Source organism: Planococcus citri, chromosome 1 (assembly GCF_950023065.1).
Source record: "Planococcus citri chromosome 1, ihPlaCitr1.1, whole genome shotgun sequence".
NCBI lineage: Eukaryota > Metazoa > Arthropoda > Insecta > Hemiptera > Pseudococcidae > Planococcus > Planococcus citri.
This window is the reverse complement of record NC_088677.1, coordinates 40,804,849-40,823,280: the sequence shown is the minus strand read 5'-3', so window position 1 is coordinate 40,823,280 and position 18,432 is coordinate 40,804,849. Positions and strand designations below refer to the sequence as shown.

At 34.1% G+C, this 18,432-nt stretch overlaps 1 protein-coding gene across 4 annotated transcripts in view; it reads right to left on the bottom strand.

Moving 5' to 3' along the window:
• The window catches only part of ush (Zinc finger protein ush), a 107,014-nt gene that overhangs the window by 65,814 nt on the left and 22,768 nt on the right, over positions 1–18,432 (bottom strand). The window contains exon 1 of one of the 4 annotated variants that reach the window (XM_065344805.1): positions 15,837–16,309. The exons of the other annotated variants lie outside the window; for them this stretch is intronic. Within the exon in view, the coding sequence (XP_065200877.1) occupies positions 15,837–15,876 (40 nt within the window). The 5' untranslated portion in view covers positions 15,877–16,309. Of the gene's footprint in view, positions 1–15,836; positions 16,310–18,432 lie in introns of those variants that run through there. 4 annotated transcript variants of the gene reach the window in all.

Here is an 18,432-nt window from a genome sequence, read left to right as displayed (position 1 = left end):
TACGTATCAACGAATATAAAAACTACGGCTAAGGGTTCTCGTGGCGTTTATAAGGTTTAATAATAATTCGCGCATACTTCGTACAAATTAAGACATTGGAATAATGCTCGGAATTTTACCGGTTGCCGAAAGGTTTACTACAGTGAAAAAAAAACAGCAGGAAAGCCGCGTCATGTAAAATCAGATGGAGGTAGGTAGCAGTTAGGTACGTGCTGTAGAATTAGTCGTTTCAACAGATCTTATTTTAAATATATCTTCTCGTATCATTTGAATTTCCAATCGGAATCCCACTAATCGATCAAATCGCCATAAAAGTACATTTTATACAGCATTCGATTAGTCAAGATCGCCGGCTATTTGATGATTTGACTACTTTATCCGTAGATATTGCTTCTTTCAATAGAGAAGGTATAACGATTCGTTGCTCGCTGATCCAATATTATCAAACTGCTTCACATTACATGCAAATTTGTCAGCTTCTTTCGAGTACGTACAATTTTCCCTTTCCCATGCACACTGCCTACTACGTATAAAAATGAGCAAAAATTCGACAACTATAACATCACGTGAATTCATTTCTTAAGCGTTAAACCGAACCTATGTCAAATTTACAATCACAATGCTCATCTGCTCATCAAGTGTTTCTATATCAGTAAAAAAAATCAGCATCAGTGTCGAGCTGTCGACACACACGGAATCACACCGAGTTAATTCTTCGTACTTAGTTATTTCGTGTTAATTTCTGCAGGAATCGCCTACACTTGTATCTTCGGCTTCGTAGACATGAAAATAAGCGGAAATATTGCCGTGTCGACCGACGACGACGCGACGATGTGCAGAGTCATGAGAAATTATACGGGTATGCTCGGATAAAGGGTGGGGAGATCTCGACAAATTGAACATTTTTTTTGTTTTAATGAGAATAATCGTCCAAACTTGAGAAAAATTATCCATGGAGGAAAAGTAATGTCTTACACAACTTGTAGTCATGGGAAAACCAGGAGGAAAATCACAGAAATAAGAAAATTTTTGATTTTATTTTGACAATGATTTAGTTCACATTAAATTTTTATTTTAGCTTTTTCTTTTCGAGGAAATCATTTTAAATTTTTTAAACCGTGAGCTTCATTTAAAACTGTCTACTGATTTTCAAGTGCATCATGACAAAAGTGACATTGTGGAAAATTATTCAAAAGAAGAAAAACATTTTATAACCCGTTCAAAGAATATTATTCAAGAATTAGCAAATCGTTTTTATTTAACCCTGATTTACGAACTCATTTCTGTATTTTTCCAAATTAAAAATTAAGGTATCATAATTTCACAAGCGTAACACGGAACGAAAATTTTCCTCCATGTCCCTTGCAATAAGTAATACCTATATAATATTATGAATGTATGTAGGTAGCAATTTTCGCAAAATTTGAAATTTAACAATAATGTTTACGCAGGTGGTTAAGCGAAAACCAATATTTTTACAAAATTTGAGCTTTCCAAATTTGGGAATTTTCATCCTAGGTTGGTATAGAAATACAACGATCTGAAACATTAAAACGAGCAATTCGATGAATATAAGAAGAAATCTGGTACCTCTACCTACATCATTAGGTATTTTTTTCCTCAACAATTTCAATACCTCTTAGGTACTCGTATAACTTTTCCAACAGATCAGATTTCTATGACATTACAGGATATTATCGCTGATTTAGAGAAAGATTAAACATAAGAACACGATCTTTTAAAAAATCTCTCTAATATAATATTTTTTCATTAATAAGATATTAACATTAGCATACGAATTAGAATTTAATATTTTACACGTATCGAAGAGAAAAATTAAACCTAAGCTTTTCGAGTGATATGAATTTTCAACTCTTATCGTAATAAAATTTCAGAAGAGTCGCGACTTCCATAGTAGATACAGTTCGCAAAAACTATCTGTACCTTGTACCAGTATCTATATCTACATACCTAGACGGAAAATTATGAAAAAAATTGAATAACGTATGCTGAAACGGAACTACTCTGACATATCCCATTATTAAATACAGACATCAGAATTTTTCCAATCGAATCGCATATTAGCGCAACGAGAAGTTCGATCGTGTAAAGATGAAGTAGTGGTAAAAAAAAACTCGTCTCATTTATTACAAGCAGACGACGGTATCAGTGTGAAGCCTATTTCAATATAGGCCTTGTGTAATCCAATCCGACTATTATTTTACGAATCCCTATCGCCAAGTAGTGCATCCCATAATATTTTCTTATCATTCTGGAATCAACGACTTTCCCCCTCTGATCCTACAATTCCATTATAACTCCGTCTATCTTTCTTTAATTTAACTCACCTCTCGCTCTTCCGCCGACCACTCAACAACTCGGGGAAAAAAAGATAAAGATTTAAACGTAACGTTATCGCCGATTCGGCCATATAAAACACGTCTCCATTTTACATTTTTAACGACTCCGCTATCTTGATATTGCTTTCCCGTACGTTTTTATTTTAAGTGTTTTCGTGATTGCAAGATGAAATTTTATCTGGTCGAGGACCAGCACGGTTGTAAGTGCGTTCATCGATTCTGGCTGCTCGCTGCCTCGTAAGATCCTAGGCTACATATACCTACACCTAGCTACACTGATGCTGCCAGTGCCAGTGCCAATGCCAGTGCCAGAGCTGTTACAGTTTTTGTTCACGTCGTAAATTTCCAACTCAATTCGCGAGAGTGGTTCTAAGTATTTACCTTGATTTTTTTTTACCAATTTACACGTAGCATAAAAAGAGCCGACTACGAGAGTCGATAACGGGAAAATGCAGATTTCCTCTCGAAACGCACGTATCCTGCATTTTATACCTATCGAATAGTCGTACTTTTACACTCCTGTACAACCGCAAACGAGGTAAACAGACGATAAGATCTTTCGAAATGGGAATAATCCTCAATCAGTACTATAACGTACCTACAATACCTACACTTAATTTGGATCACATCAGGTAATCAACATCTCTAACGCAAAACCCATTAAAAGAAAAATAGCAATAGCTCGTATGTCACGTCTATGAAATAAAAAACTTGCTAATAAACGAAACGCAAGCATATAACTATACCGAGCGCGAATACTTATCAAAAGGTCACCTTTTCTTTATCAAAAATAAGGGGGGAAAACGTTTTGTATTTGGTTTCAGCTTATCTGAAGAAATTATCAAAGAATACGACCGCCGATAAAGAAACACTCTTGGTCGAAGGTAAGTGAGGCACTTTGTATTAGGTAAGTCTGGATACCTGCGTACGACTTGAGTATTTTCATCCCCCTTCATAATTCCCTTTCCTCCACTATTACCTCTCTTTTATACCTATACAATTCTATTCGGCCGAAGCTTTCAAACCTTCTTTAAAACAGTGATATCGCGCGAAGCGTTAATCTTTCCTTCGAATCAACTGTGTGTTTGTTTGTACGGATCAGATAAATTATTCAATTTCTATATTGATCTGCTAACATTGAAAGTTACGACATCACAATATTTGAGTAAACGTTCAAACCGAAAAAAGAAAAATTAGAATAGAAAGGTCTATTTTTCGGGGAAGCGAAAGGCAAAAAGATTATTGAAACTTTCCAACAAATTTTTGAATGGTCTCATAGATTCAGCCTTTGAAAAGTGAAACTGCTTCCAAGTAAATATTGTGACGACTGAATAAATGCCGTGAAAATCTGTTAAATAAGCGTCCTCATTTTTGAAATAAGCATGTAGGGAACAAAACTGATAGAAGCAATTATCCTCGAATAATTATTCGGTTTATCTCTGGAAACTCTCTTGTTTCAATTGAGTTAAAATATTGCTCACTGAAAGAACATGTCGGTCACACATTGAAACAAAATTTTAAGCTACCAAATCTGATTTCTCGGGTTTTTAGGATTTTTTTTAATGACAGGAATAAGCCGTTAATGAATTAATTTGCGAACAGAGTAAATTTTGAGATAAAAACCTACTGCTTATTTCCCTAAAATTGGCATCTGAATTCGATTGTAACAACTTTCTTGCTCAGGGGTAAAGCGTCCAGGGGGCCTGGGGTTCTACCATCCCCCAGGGCATTTTGGAAATAGAAAATTCTGATTATGATGAACCGACAACTCTGAAATTTGTGAACTGTGTCTATAAAACTGTTAAAAACCAGTAAAACCACTATTTACGAGCCTAAGTTGTTGGAAAATTTGCAATTTTGCAGTAGGAATTTCTCAGATTTCTCCTCCCCCTCCCCTACAATTAAAATTGGTTAGCTACGCCCCTGTTATCACTGGAGCCTTCACCAAAAGCTAACGTTTTCATTATCCAGAGCAATGTAAATTACTCTAGAAGGTGCTGATCTTCCAGTACCTAATCAAAAGTTTGACACTCGAGTCGATTAGGATAGAGCAAATTTCTGAATGGAAACTTGAGATCAGCTCAAAAATAGCCACGATCGAAGGAGGAAGGATTGATTTCGGTAGGTACATTAACCGATTTTTCAATTTTTTACTTCGTTTTAAATAATTGGAAAGCCAACTTCGACAGCTAAAAATTTAATTCTAAATCTGAATGTGTACATAACATACCTACTTTTTCAATGATGAAAATTTCAGCCCAATCGAAAAAGAAATTAGCTAAGTGGTCCTCTGCAAAATGAGAATTCAAGTACGCAAGAGGCGTATATGTTTAAGCAAATAAACGCCCATCAATAGCTATGGAAATCACCTCAGAACTCATGTAAGGAACAAAGAAAATTACCTAGCATGTCCCAGCTCCGAAAAGCAATCGGACGCGCGCGATTTTATTGAAAAGATAAATGAAAACATGTAAGTATATAGATAGGTGAGCGTGAGACGTTCGCCAGACTCCAGACAAGTCTTTTTAAACTGGACACAGGGAGTTTGTGAAAAACATCCGTTTCCTAGATACTGTCTAAAATGTACACATGTACATATAAATACATGCTTCAAGATTGAGTATGTGACATGATGTATGGAAACAGATTGTTTTAGGATGAGGCCGCACACAGAAGTTGTTAGCAACTTGGTACTTGGTGTCATCTTATCGCAGACCATCGATTGTGAAGAACCGTCGCCGTCGTCGTAGTCACAACTAGGTAAATAGTATGACTAGCAAAACGACAACTAACAAGATATAAGATACTGCGAAGCACACACCGATTTTGCAATTCTACCAATAAGCGGATTTGTTGGATAGTTATAGTACCTACCTATATGTACGTCTACGTAGTAATGTAATGCAGAACAGCAAAGCTACCACACACTCGCGATATATCTACTAAAAAAAAAAACAACGACAAAACAAAACAAAAACTTGAGCATACCATACCTAGAGCTACTGAATATTGATAATGAATTGACGTTTTAACTATGTATTATACAAAAGATCCAAGTTGTTAACAATCGGTTTCCCCATTTCAATCTGTTTTTATCAATTCAATAACAACGCCTTCTCGATACGTGATTGATTGGCGTTGTTTTTTACATCGTAGATTTTCACAGTGACAACGCAAAGATCACACGTACACAAATATGGTAAAAACTTGCCTCAGCTTACCAATGCCATCGCCATTCTACGATGAAAGCGTTTTGAAGTTCGATTGACGGCGTTTACACTTTTCCTCGTTGATTTATTATGGTGAAGATGCGGGTACTGACTGAGACAGACCGACCTAACATCGAACAGGCAAACGACAATATTCAACTTGAACAAGATTCTTTCGAATTGTTTCGCAGCGTGAATGGTTTAGTAAAGATTAGGATAGGAATTTTGAAAAATAATTTACACCTTTAAACAAAAAATTGAGTTTTCAAGATCTCCCACTGATCATATCATCAAACGCCGAACTTGTTTTAAAATCAAGAAGTGGGCTTATAGGTATTGCTTCAAAGAACACTATAATATGATTCACAATTCTTAATTTCTACATCACAGGATCCACAGAGGCAGATTATGCATTGCTGGCAAAAATGCTCCAAAAGAAACTCAACTAGAAAAAGCAGTGAGAAGTTGTCAATCGTCAATCATCTAAACAGCTCATTTGCCTTCATCTAAAAAAGTGCTTAACGAGATCACGACGCATCATTCATTCTTTTTTTTCAAAATTAGTACAATTTGGATAGTGGAAGGGACGACGACAATTGAAATTTACAGCTCTTTCAAGACTTACAAATGAACATTCACACCCAGTACCTCAAAGTCATTCTGAAAAATATAACCGACCATTCAATTTTTGATCCATTTCTAAGAATTCGTCCCATAAACTTTTGAAATACCTAGGCACGTCTTGAAAAAACTATGTATAAGACACACTCTACTCCCTACCTCCTCCATTGTGCTGAATATTAAAAAAGCGCCATCTTAATCGGCGATAGACACTTCTATAGTTGCCATAAAAAAAGGAAGCTTCAAGTAATTCCAACACAAAATAACACCAGTGAAAAATTATTACACGGCAACATATTGTTATTAAGCCATTCTAATCTGTTAGTCTGCTCTAATCTGGTTTCATCAATAGCTGAAGTTTAAAAACTAATCTGGACTGGAACCATTTGGCACAATGCCAAAAATATTATTTCAGACGAATTTTTAACCGTAGGTTCCGCGATATTGAAGTTCAATCCTTCTGTATTTTATCATGTCGTTAGATTTAAGACGTTTAAATTTCACGATATTTTCATTTCTGAGTATCTTCTTCTGATTATTTTCCACCATTTCTCACTCGAACTAGAGCATTGCGAACGAAATAAGAATCTCTTTCGTATATACTGATCTACAATCTACATACGTACGTACAAAAATTAGCGACCGAAGGAAGTAGCCAGCAAAAGCCAAAACGTTTTCTTTCAGCTTTTTATTTATTCATTCACGCGTTAATTCATCTTTTAAGATATAATGCTTAAGCTTTTGTGCCTTTGTACATTCGATTAAACTCCGAAGCAAAGTTGTGAACTTTGGATTTCACTCCTAATTTCAAATTCGCTTCTTCCTCGGGAAGAGGAGAAGAGAGGAAACTAAAATTAACATTCGGATTTTTTGTAGACATTTTCGTGAAATCTTCCAATATATGTACATATTGCCATTTTCAGAATCAAATCGCAGAATATCGTACCAAGATTTTTTTCCCCGAACTTACTTCAGTGATTCCTTCCGATGAAAAAATCATTAATTTTTTCAAAAGTAATAAAATTCGTCTCAAAATTATAGATTTTAGGTGGGTGAGGGGGATGAAACGGACGCAATTTTCAAAGAACTGTATTTTTATGCTCAAACAAGGAAGTACTCCTGCAGGCGGAAATCCTTTTTCAATACCTAAAGGTCATTTCAAAAATAGGCAAAATCACTAAATGAAATTTCAGTTCTTGATTTCTTGCAAATTTTAAACAAATTTTTTCGTCATTGGGATAGAAAATTGAAGTTTGGTCAACACTTTATTCGATTAGTAAAGTGATTTCAAAGTACATACTTACCTACTGTTTTGGAATTTTAAACAATGTATAATCTTCTTCAAAATCCATAAAAAAATTCATACGGTTAAAGGCAAAGATTTGGAAGAGTAGAAGAACGATCCATTAAAGGTTCAATTTTTTTCATTTTCACTAAACTCTCCAGTTCTTAGAGAACTTTATCTATCGCAAAAACCGACAAAACTTTCCGAACAGCTCACTCATATTTTTCAAATTTCATAAAGAAATTTCAGCTTGAAATACAATTTTTATACATATACTTATATACCTACGTACTATCAACCATTCAGACAACATCAACGGGACACCAAATGCCTTTATCGAAAACCAACATCAATCAAGATTAAGACCATAAGACCATAGAATTTTGTATAAATTTTTTCTCTATCTACAACTAAACGAATAATACCAATAAAAAAGACATTAATAAGACGATATGGAATGAAACTAATTTTTCACATAACACAGATATAATTTCCAAACGCGTTTTCAACATCAAAAAATGTAGATAACAATGTAGAAGACGTTTTATACGTATGCTGGTTACGTTTCACAATAATTTTTACATATCTATATCATTTTTATCGCGACAGTGTTATTATAAAATCGAGCGAGGGAAGATGAAAGGCTATAATAACGTTACTAGAGGATGAAAAAATACACGCAGGAACATACCAATGGGTGGGATTCAGTCACTGTATCAAAGATGGTCACTTTTCATAATGACTTATGCGTTACACATTTACAGATAACTTACCTAATGATAAAATGCGAAAAAATTAAAATAAAATAAAAACGACACAAGGAGAGTCGCAGATTTGTAGGTACTTGGTACTAGTAGGTACATAGATAAGCGATAGATAATTTCAGCGGTGTGGAAAGCACGCTTTTTATTCGTACCTGCACTCGGTCCGGGTACCTCTACCTACTGTATAGGAGGTATTTATTAACCTAAAATTCCTACTATTAAATCTCGCACTGTGACATGTATAATTTAACTAGCCGAATACCGCGAACAGGTATGCCTACTTATGAATTGCTCGTAATTAATAATTAACCGTAAAATAGCGGAAATGAACACGATCTAACGATTATTTTCTGCGTTGTACGAGGTTTTTATTTATTAAAAATCGCACACACGGCTAATGTACGAGTATAATGCTCGGCGATCTCGATACGTATTTTCCAACGTCATGTCGTGTCCATTGTCCTAGATGGACAGACGAATTGTAGTTATTTTATATTCATACAAAAACTAACAGTTCGTCATTTCTTTTATGGCATACAATTGCTAACTTATTCGCTGGTAATTGAATTCTTTTGGCGTTTGAAAAACATAAAATTCAAAGAAATAAAATGTTCCGTTTTTTTTCGTACTTATTTTCGAAAGAGTTAAAAGGTGGCAAGGAGGAAATGGATGGTAAAGTTGATAAGTCAAAAATAGTGAACACTTGGAAAGGAAACGGTGTACGTGCGGGGACTGTTGGTCTAAACGCGGTGCGATAACATAAAAAGCTTTTTTTCGGGAGCGTTGCTTCGAGTCAATCCCTTCTATACCGCGACGCTCGTCTCGTACCCGAGATAACACGATACGTAGCCACGACCAGACGGGAGGATAGTGGAAAGGGGCTTTTGCTGCGGGCTCAACTGATAAGAACGCAGCGGGCGGCTCTTGTGCGCTCTTATCTCGACTGTTTCCCTTATATTATGTATCCTTCTATCTTTCTCCGCATTCGTGTTGATAAGCATCTTATAAGGCTCGATTTCACTGACCTTTTACGAATTATATGTGTGGTTCGTTGTCGCATTTAAATCACAAACTAAAATAGTTTTCTCGAAAAAAGAAAAAGAAAAAAGAAACATGTTTTAGGTGAAAACAAACGCGTACTCTTTTACAATTTTTATTCCTTTTCCGCACGCGCGTAAACCCCTCTCTTTATTATTCTTCATGTAACTATTGTATGCATGTAGTAATATGGTGAACTTATATACGTGTTCTACCCACTTTTCTACCTGACACATTACAACTTATATACACCTGCCTATTTATGAACAAGCTCGCAAATTTCAAACAAACGTGTTACTCCTTTCACTTTTCCGCCGAGATAATTGTAATTAAAAATATAATATTTAGTTAGTATAAACATTGTAGTAAACTATATTGACTTGCGACGGTACACATATGACATAGGGTGTCTCAAAAAAGCAGCACTTTCTTTTACATTGTTCTCGAGAAGCAAACAACACAGCGAGCTTTATAAAATGAAATAATGTACCTACTTAAATGTACAACAAAATCAAAGCTGCCAATTTTCGCAAGAATTTCCCCCAACTTTCTCAGAGTATCCAAAACAGATTGAGTTGAAACTAAACAAGCTGTAGATATCTCATTCTGAAGACGCCGGAAGTTTGCTCACTATGATGTGTTGTAATGATACATTTTCGATCCTGTAGAGTGAAAAATACAATTTTTTCATTTTTTTTGAAACGAAAATCACTGCTTCATAAAATATCCTTGAAAATTGAAGAGATCTTAAACAAAAATAGGCACAGAAATTTAGTATTGACGAATCAAAATTTAAAATAAAGTATACTTAGGTACGAGGTAGGTAGCTGGTAGGAAGGTACTAAGTAGTGATTTTTCACTTATGGAGTTCAGAATTGTTTCATTAGGTACATACAAAAAGCGAGTGTACAGTACACAGGATATCTACGTAGTCTGATATTTTAGAAAAATCAATGCAATCACAGTATTAAATCCAAAAATTCGCTGATCTTCCAAATTTATTAAAACATTGAACTCAGTAAGTAATAAAAAAAATGCATGCAAATGATGGATTTTGCCTCGTTTTATTGCGATAAGTTTTAGTAGCAGTGAGTTGTAGCAGCCCAATCAAATTTTTTCGGATTACCATGATTTTTCAAGAGTGAAATTTAATGTCCAAAAACTTATTATTTTGGTGTACTGGTATCAAAATTGGGTCTTGGTGAAACGCAGAAAGAATTTCTTAAAGGGGGAGAAGGGTGGTGACGGCAACCGGCAGGTAGCAAAAAATTCAACTTGACTCTGAATATTTTTTCTACAAAAAAATATTGCCAGATTGGAAGTACACTCGGAAAAATCGTGAAAAAAAAAGTGAAAACATTTTTATTCTTCAAAAATATTTTTAAAGAAGATAGTAGGTACATACGTAGGTACTATGTAATACGCCCTTGATTAAATTTTTGAAATCAATGATTAAAACATACGCAATAGTCCTGAAAATCAAAGAAATTCTTGCTACCAATTCTTGAAAAACTGATTTTTAAAATTGAAGTCAGTCACAAAACATCACAGCAATTTCATAAATTTAAAACTTTAACGCATAGGAAGTTAGGAACTTCTAATGGCAAGAAGGTGATCCACAAGTTACCCTATCTCATCGAATGAAATTATAAATTATAAGTTATAACTATGGTATGCTCTGCTGGTACCTCTATGTACTCGTATCTCAAGCATATAAAAATCGATCTCGTCAAGATAACATTAGCGTAGCGCGAAGTAATTAAAAATCTTAAGATCTCACGCTGTTCAACGCTATTTTGCCCAATGTTAATTCGCTACCAAACACCAAAACCAGCTCGCTATCAAGTGTTTATTAAATGACGTAGTTGTAGTTTAATAATTTTTTACTGCATTAAAAAAAGGTAGATAATAATTCTGTTGGAAAATTAATGTTGGTAAGGCATTTACATAAAAATACTTTTACCTGCCATAGGTAAATATTTTTTCTGCATGTTTCAAGATGTAAGTGTACCAGACCTATTTAACCCTAATCGTTTCAAGTATATCTTCACTTCACGACCTATGAAATTGTACTTTATTCGTTTTTTTTTTTTTTTGATGTCGTCCTTTTTGATGAATGGAACTGAAAATACTTAGATAACAATTTTTCCATCAACTCAAATTTTTCAAATATGTATTACTGGAGTAGGTACTTACTATCTACTTATGTCTTCTGTTCATTAAAAGAATTAATAGATGTTATAGGTGACTTCGAATTATCGTTAGCAGTGAACTGTGAGTCTGAAATGTACAGATGCCGAGTGCAAAAGCTTTTCCATTTTTCAATTCATTTTTAGCTATATAATTTTTAAATTTTAGCCATAAAATATCAAAAAAATCATGCTCAAATTCGCAATTTTTCATACAGTGAGTAAGCATTTTAAACGTAAAGAGCTTTTCGCCAAGCAACAATCAAGATACCTACTTCGTTTCTACCAATTTATTTTGTTTTTGGAAGAAAAAGAAAAGAAGGGAAAACATGGGAGAAACAATTTTGTGGAATTCATTACCCTTTTGTTGAAGTGCCATGCAACACTATCTGAAAATTACAGAACACTGTCAAGGCTAGAAAGAAAACGAGAAAAAAATGCTGATAAAAGCCCTTTTATCATCAACTGCAATCGAACATGAAGCACACAAACGTTATTAAACAACGGAGCGATTACGATTTCTCCTTTTATCAGTTATTTTCATGTGACACATTTTGTAATATCAAAATTGACTATCAACATTTCCCATCCTATACGAACCTACAGTATCGAATACCCACCCCGCACGTATATAATGAGGACAGTTCCTAGATAACGAAAAACCAACAGGCACCGATATCTGATAAATGCGCGACACATTCATCAAAACGCCATGTATCCATTTTACCCTACAACGATTTTCAAACGTCGTATACCTTCTCCTCTTCGCCAATTTTATCGTATACCCCGAACCAACCGATACATGATATTTCGCGTGAAAACTGCGATACGTGATGTATGTATAGTTATAATGTATCATATACTATAGGTAGGTAGGTACTACCTACTATACAATCATAATATGTGTATGAACGTATGTACGTTAAGAAAATCAAAAGAGTGTAGTCAGATAAAAATTTATAGTAATTTAAAAACGTTGGTTGGTAAGGTACATTTATATGTACTTACTATCACTATGGGGTGGGTAAAGGTACCCCAAATCGATGCACATTGTAGTGTTGGGCAAAAATCGATTATTTCAAATAATCGATAATCGATTAATCGGCCAAAAAAATAATCGCGACTCCGATTAATCGGTGAAAAAATAATCGATTAAATCGATGATTTTCGATTATTTTTTTATCACATTAAAATGTTCAAAATTGCTGAAAAAAACGTAAAAATGTTAATTAATTGACCGTTGAAATAACAGAGAATGACAGAAATGTGATTATTCTGGAGAAAATGATGAAAATACAAGATGGATTGGTCAATATTTCTGTTTTCACGGTTTTGAAAATTATCCTTTTTCAATTTTAACGCCAAAAAACACAAGATTGTGATAAAATTTACGCCAAATACCCTATAAAAACATGATCGATTATTTTTTTCAAAATAATCGATTAATCGATTAATCGGAAGAAGAAAAAATAATCGCCAAACGATTATTTTTCAGGCCGATTAATCGATTATTCGATTAATCGATTAATAATCGGCCCATCACTACGTCGGCTAAGTGCGGAAGGGTGCCTCGTGCAACTCGTTACTTGATACCTGTGTAAAACTGCCTTTCCACACTGAGCGCCATCTATCAGTCCAAGTTCAAATCTAAAGGTATCTTTGGTGATGGGAAGGGTGTCTTGAGGTAACATAACTTTTGGTTTGAACATTTGGACTGATAGATGGTGCTCAGAGTGGAAAGGCAGTTTTACACAGGTATCAAGTAACAAGTTGCACGAGGCACCCTTCCGCACTTAGCGGACGACTAGCACATTGCAAATGTATGGTATTTTGTGCATCTGGCTGGTGCAGTGTTACACCTATCTAAGAGTATCTTACCACCAACCTACACCTTGTTCTCGACGAATAGGGGCAATTAGCATCGCGTAACGTAACATGTAACGCGGAGGAGTCGAACCAGCAACCAATGAACGTGATTTATTTTGCATACGACATGTACATACACAGTACACACTTTTATCCGAATTGCGGCATATTAAGGAACTAAATACCAGGTATGGAAATACGCCATCTTTGGATATAGATTTCGTAGTTTTGACGGTGATGTGATTTTTTCATTTCAGTCATATAAAGAAATGAAATCAAAAAAATGGTGGGAAAATGTTTATTTTGTGTATTAAAATGAATATGAAGTAAAAAAATAATGTAAATTGGCGGTATTATTAATAAATTGAGTCCTTAAAATTTTTTTTCTATATCCAAAGATGGCGTATTTCCATACCTGGTATTTAGTTCCTTACGGCATATCAGTGTGAACGTACATAAGATGAATTATAGCACCCGAACAAAAAACCGCCAAGAAGCTTAGCACGATATAACTTTACCTATACTGCTTAAACGTATTATAACCTCTTTTTATCAGTTCAATGATAACAACATCGAGGTCTGAAAACAATAGCAATGAGGGCTCGGATTCGAACCCATCGACCAGGGCAAGTATTATCACTCGTTTTAACCAACAAATTGCCGGTGCACACGTTTCAGCGATAATAATTTTCAACGGTAATTTTACATTCTAACTTTCCAAACGATAACTGATAAAACCCTTTTTAAACGTGGGTATAGTTTGTGGCGATAACACTATGTAATAGGACAGATTTACTAGCTGACATCTGAATAAGGAATGTTCAGCTCAGTTGCAGTGTAACAATCAGAATTATAAGCGGACCACCACAATATAGCAAATGAGTTGAATTTTTTTAAATTTTACATTTATGTACCTAGACCTACTCATTCCAAAACAATTTTCATCGACTGACTACTGACTAGTAGGTTCATAATGGATAACGCTACAGCATCGAACGTGTTGCAAAATGGGATATTTTTTCATCAACATCAACAATAATTTTTAAAAAGTGAATAGGTACGTAGTGTACTATGTGGCTCATTTACTGGGCGAGGAATGATGAAGAATAATTTCCATCATCAGGGAGTAGGGAGTAGGGAGTAATCACACCAAATCTACAAAAATCAACGTAAAATACGAGCACATCAATTTTTGTAGCACATCTATGTATGTTATGTTACTTTGTATACCCGTCGTAATTCGTTGATAACATTGAATACTTATTAATACTTATCAGCTCGAGAGATCATGAAAAGGAAGTCAAAGGTAATTTCAGTATCACTAATCAGTAACCATTTTGAAAAGAAGAATAATAGTAATTTAAGCTGCATTTCTTCGATTTTATATGCATGTATATGGAAAATAACAGAAGAACTGTACCTATGAGAAAAGTCTAATCATAGTTCAACTTCAACTAAAGCTATTCTAATCCTAATCATATCTTACTCAAAAAGTAGACAAAGTGCTGTGAAGCAATAATTAATGTTACTTCAGTTTTTCGAGTATGAAACAGCTGCTCTCTCCACGTGGTTTGAATTTCTCGTTTGTTTACATTTTGATTATAATCGGTGATAGGATAGGTAGCTAAGAACTCAAATTGACGTGGACAGTGTGGACACAGGACAGAATTTTCAAACTACTCTCCGTTCAAATATCTTCCAATCACACGACGAATCACCGGGTCAACACTCAATTTGAATAACACATCGTCAATAATTGAAATGAACACAAACAGCTTAAATACGAAGTGTTAATCACCAGACTAAGACCTAGCTATACAAATGTAATACCTACACCTAGGTAAGTATGTATGTAGTATGTACAATGTACATTAATGCACTTTAGTCTCCGAAACCTTGAAGAACGATCGGTAATATTGATAATAAAAATCACTTACTACGTGCATTTTTTCTATCTACTAAATAAAGAAAGACAGATACACCTATGCCATGTATGGTGAACCAATCACTATTGTGTTTTGTCGTATTCATATGACGTCATTGTTGTTGATACACTCAACACTTTAAAGGAATGGAATTTCCGAATTACTTTCTTAATCTGTTCTCGATTTGATCCAGAGTATTTCGAGTGCAAATATTTAAGATTCATATGAACCAATTCCAATGTGTTACCTACGCGAAGATTAATACTTAACGAGTTATACATAGATATTACTTATCTTGTTTTCTGCAGAAAACAAGATCTTTCAAAAACAATTTGGGAATTTAAAACATAGATCATTTTGTTATCAAATGATAACAAATTCGATCAAATAATCATCAAGAAAATGCTAACCAATTCGATGATAACTTGTTAATCACAAAGCATGCCATTACCTCTAATTTGTTGTCAATTATCAAGGCAAAGACAACTAACATCAATCTACTGATGATTATTTCTGACGCAAATTTCCGCTAAATACGAATAAGGAATAAATCATACGATGATCGAAATATACACTTACATTTCAGAGGTTTCGGGTTACTTTGTTTCCTTCTAGACATGTTGAAGCGGATTTAACAAGAACGGGCCCAAATTTTGGAAAAAACACGAGTAATCTTCGATGTCAAATGATGAACATGATGACCATGATGATGATGATGGTGATGATGATGACGATGATGCATGAATATATGGTGAAGTTGAGAGTGCATCATAGAATTATAAAATAAAATCGAAAGTCCGTTGAATGAATTACAACTTAAATAACATCCGCTATTTACTTTTACGAATTGCATTGTTTATTAAAAAACGATACGAAAATGAAATTGAAGTACGCCGAAAAGTAAAACTTATTCAGTAAATTCATCAAATTTCACAAATGAAAAATACGAGCACGTTTTTTTTTAGCAACTTTTTACATAAACTAACGACACACAATTCACCGGCAACGACGTTTCATTCACGACTGGACAAGTCAACTACGTACACACCGCTCGCATGAGGTTCGTTAACTCCGCCCTCATTTTGTGCCGAACGAATCAAACAGTGTTGCTAACCATTAGACGAAAAATTATACAGAATCAGAGAAATCAAGTTCACGTAAAGCTCTTTAAGTTCACGGAGTTTGTAGTGATTCATGCTGCTCAAGCTCAATCATGTTCATCGGCTCATCGCGTTGAAATTATAAAACATGCGATTTTTTTCTAAAAACAGGAATTGCAGGAAATATGTAGGAAATGGGAATTCCTTCAAAAATAATATAAGATGAACAGATGAGCTATGACTGAGTAAAGACTTTTACAAGATACGTTAACATTAAAGAGCTTTACGTTAACAAGATAAATTTAAATTGCTCTTGCTTACATTCGATGTGTTCTTTTTACACGGATTTTGACAGATTTTCGAGAATCTGGATTTTGGACATTTTTTTAAATCTCTTTTTTCCAACACTTTTGAGATTACATTCACCAATTTTTCAAAACCTCGAGCCTTCTTTTTCAAAGTAAAATCCAAAATCCATTTTCAAAAGCTGCCACCCAAGCAGATTCTCGTAGATTCTAAATCTGCCAAAATCCAGATTCTCGAAAATCTGCCAAAATCCGTGTAAAAAGAACACATCTAGTATAATGTGTTAGTAGCCGAACTTCAGGCATCTGTGTGCAGCATTATCTTGCAGCGATCCGAAAATGGTCGCTAGACTTACAAAATAAAATGAACCGATGTTATTTTAGCATGGAATAGGTAATCTGAATTAAACCATAAAACATTGTAAAAAAAATTTGACAACATAATGAATTACGTAAATTACTTCGATAGTAATGTTCTTTTTATTACCAATCGGCCATCACCTGTCGTGTTCCATTTCCCTTTCTTCTTTTTGAAACGTAGATACTTAACTGATAGAAATTCAATTATTCCGAGCCACAATTCCACCAAAAAGAAGCAATTGCAATGGAACTGATAATTAATGATTTATTAGTTATGCTAATAGATTATTAATAGGTAAAGAAAATAATCGAAGTAGGTAATTCACACGGAATTTGATTACACCTATTTATAGTCATTTTCAAATCGAAAATATAGGTCTAAATTAAATTAATAATCCATTATTATATTCAAATTGAAAAATAAGGCTACATCCGAAAGTTTTTGTACTTATATGTTATACATGTATGTACTAACTTCATTTATATGTAGGTATCATTTTTTTTCAGTCATTAAAAAAAAAAATAGAAAGCATTACTTTTTGAAATAATTTAATTTAAGTACAAAATTGAAAATAATGTCTAGGTAGGTGCTTAAATAGTACCGAAATGAATTTTTTTAATTCAATTTTTTATGCAACAGTTTTTAAATAGAACAAACTAATAAATATAGCCAATATAGGTAATTTATATCGTAGTTAATATTATTCAAACGTAAACTCTTTTTTTCTCAGTTTCAATTTTTCCTCGATGTTCGTGATTTTAATAAAAAATTCATTTTATTATTTTATTCATTTTCAAGTTTATGTAAATGCGTACAAAGCAAATACCGAACCATAAACATGAGAAGTGAAACCCATTCATTTTTTATAAGTCCAGCTGAACAGTGCCAAAGACTTCCGAACAAATTTTGCGGATCACCGCAAGATTATATTGTGCCCAACGGATTTGTTTTATAGAAGCTTACATTATACGAGTAGATAAAAGGTGTGAATAGTTCGTTCTTATTTTTCCCAATAACCAATTTTGGTAAGTAAGTATCGTAAGTTGAAATACTGATACTGATACACTGTTAATGAAAATCCCTTTACTTAATTTTTTGTTTTTTTGATCACGTCTTTTTAAAAATTCTTTTAAACTCTCAGAATTTTTTTCCAACTAAAAAAATACACTCGACTTGTTTCAATGTTCATTCTACATATATTTTCGAAAAAAATGGTTCGACCTCCAACGGCTTCAACTCAGGTATAGTTACAGTAGCCCTAGTTACGTTTTCTATAACTTTCGCAACAATTTCGTCCACCTATTTCTATTCTTAAGATTGATCGAAGTCATCCTGAAGTGAACTTTGAAAACTCATTCGTTTTACGGGTGCGAAGAAAACAATTTTACTTTTAGAAATGATGAAATCTC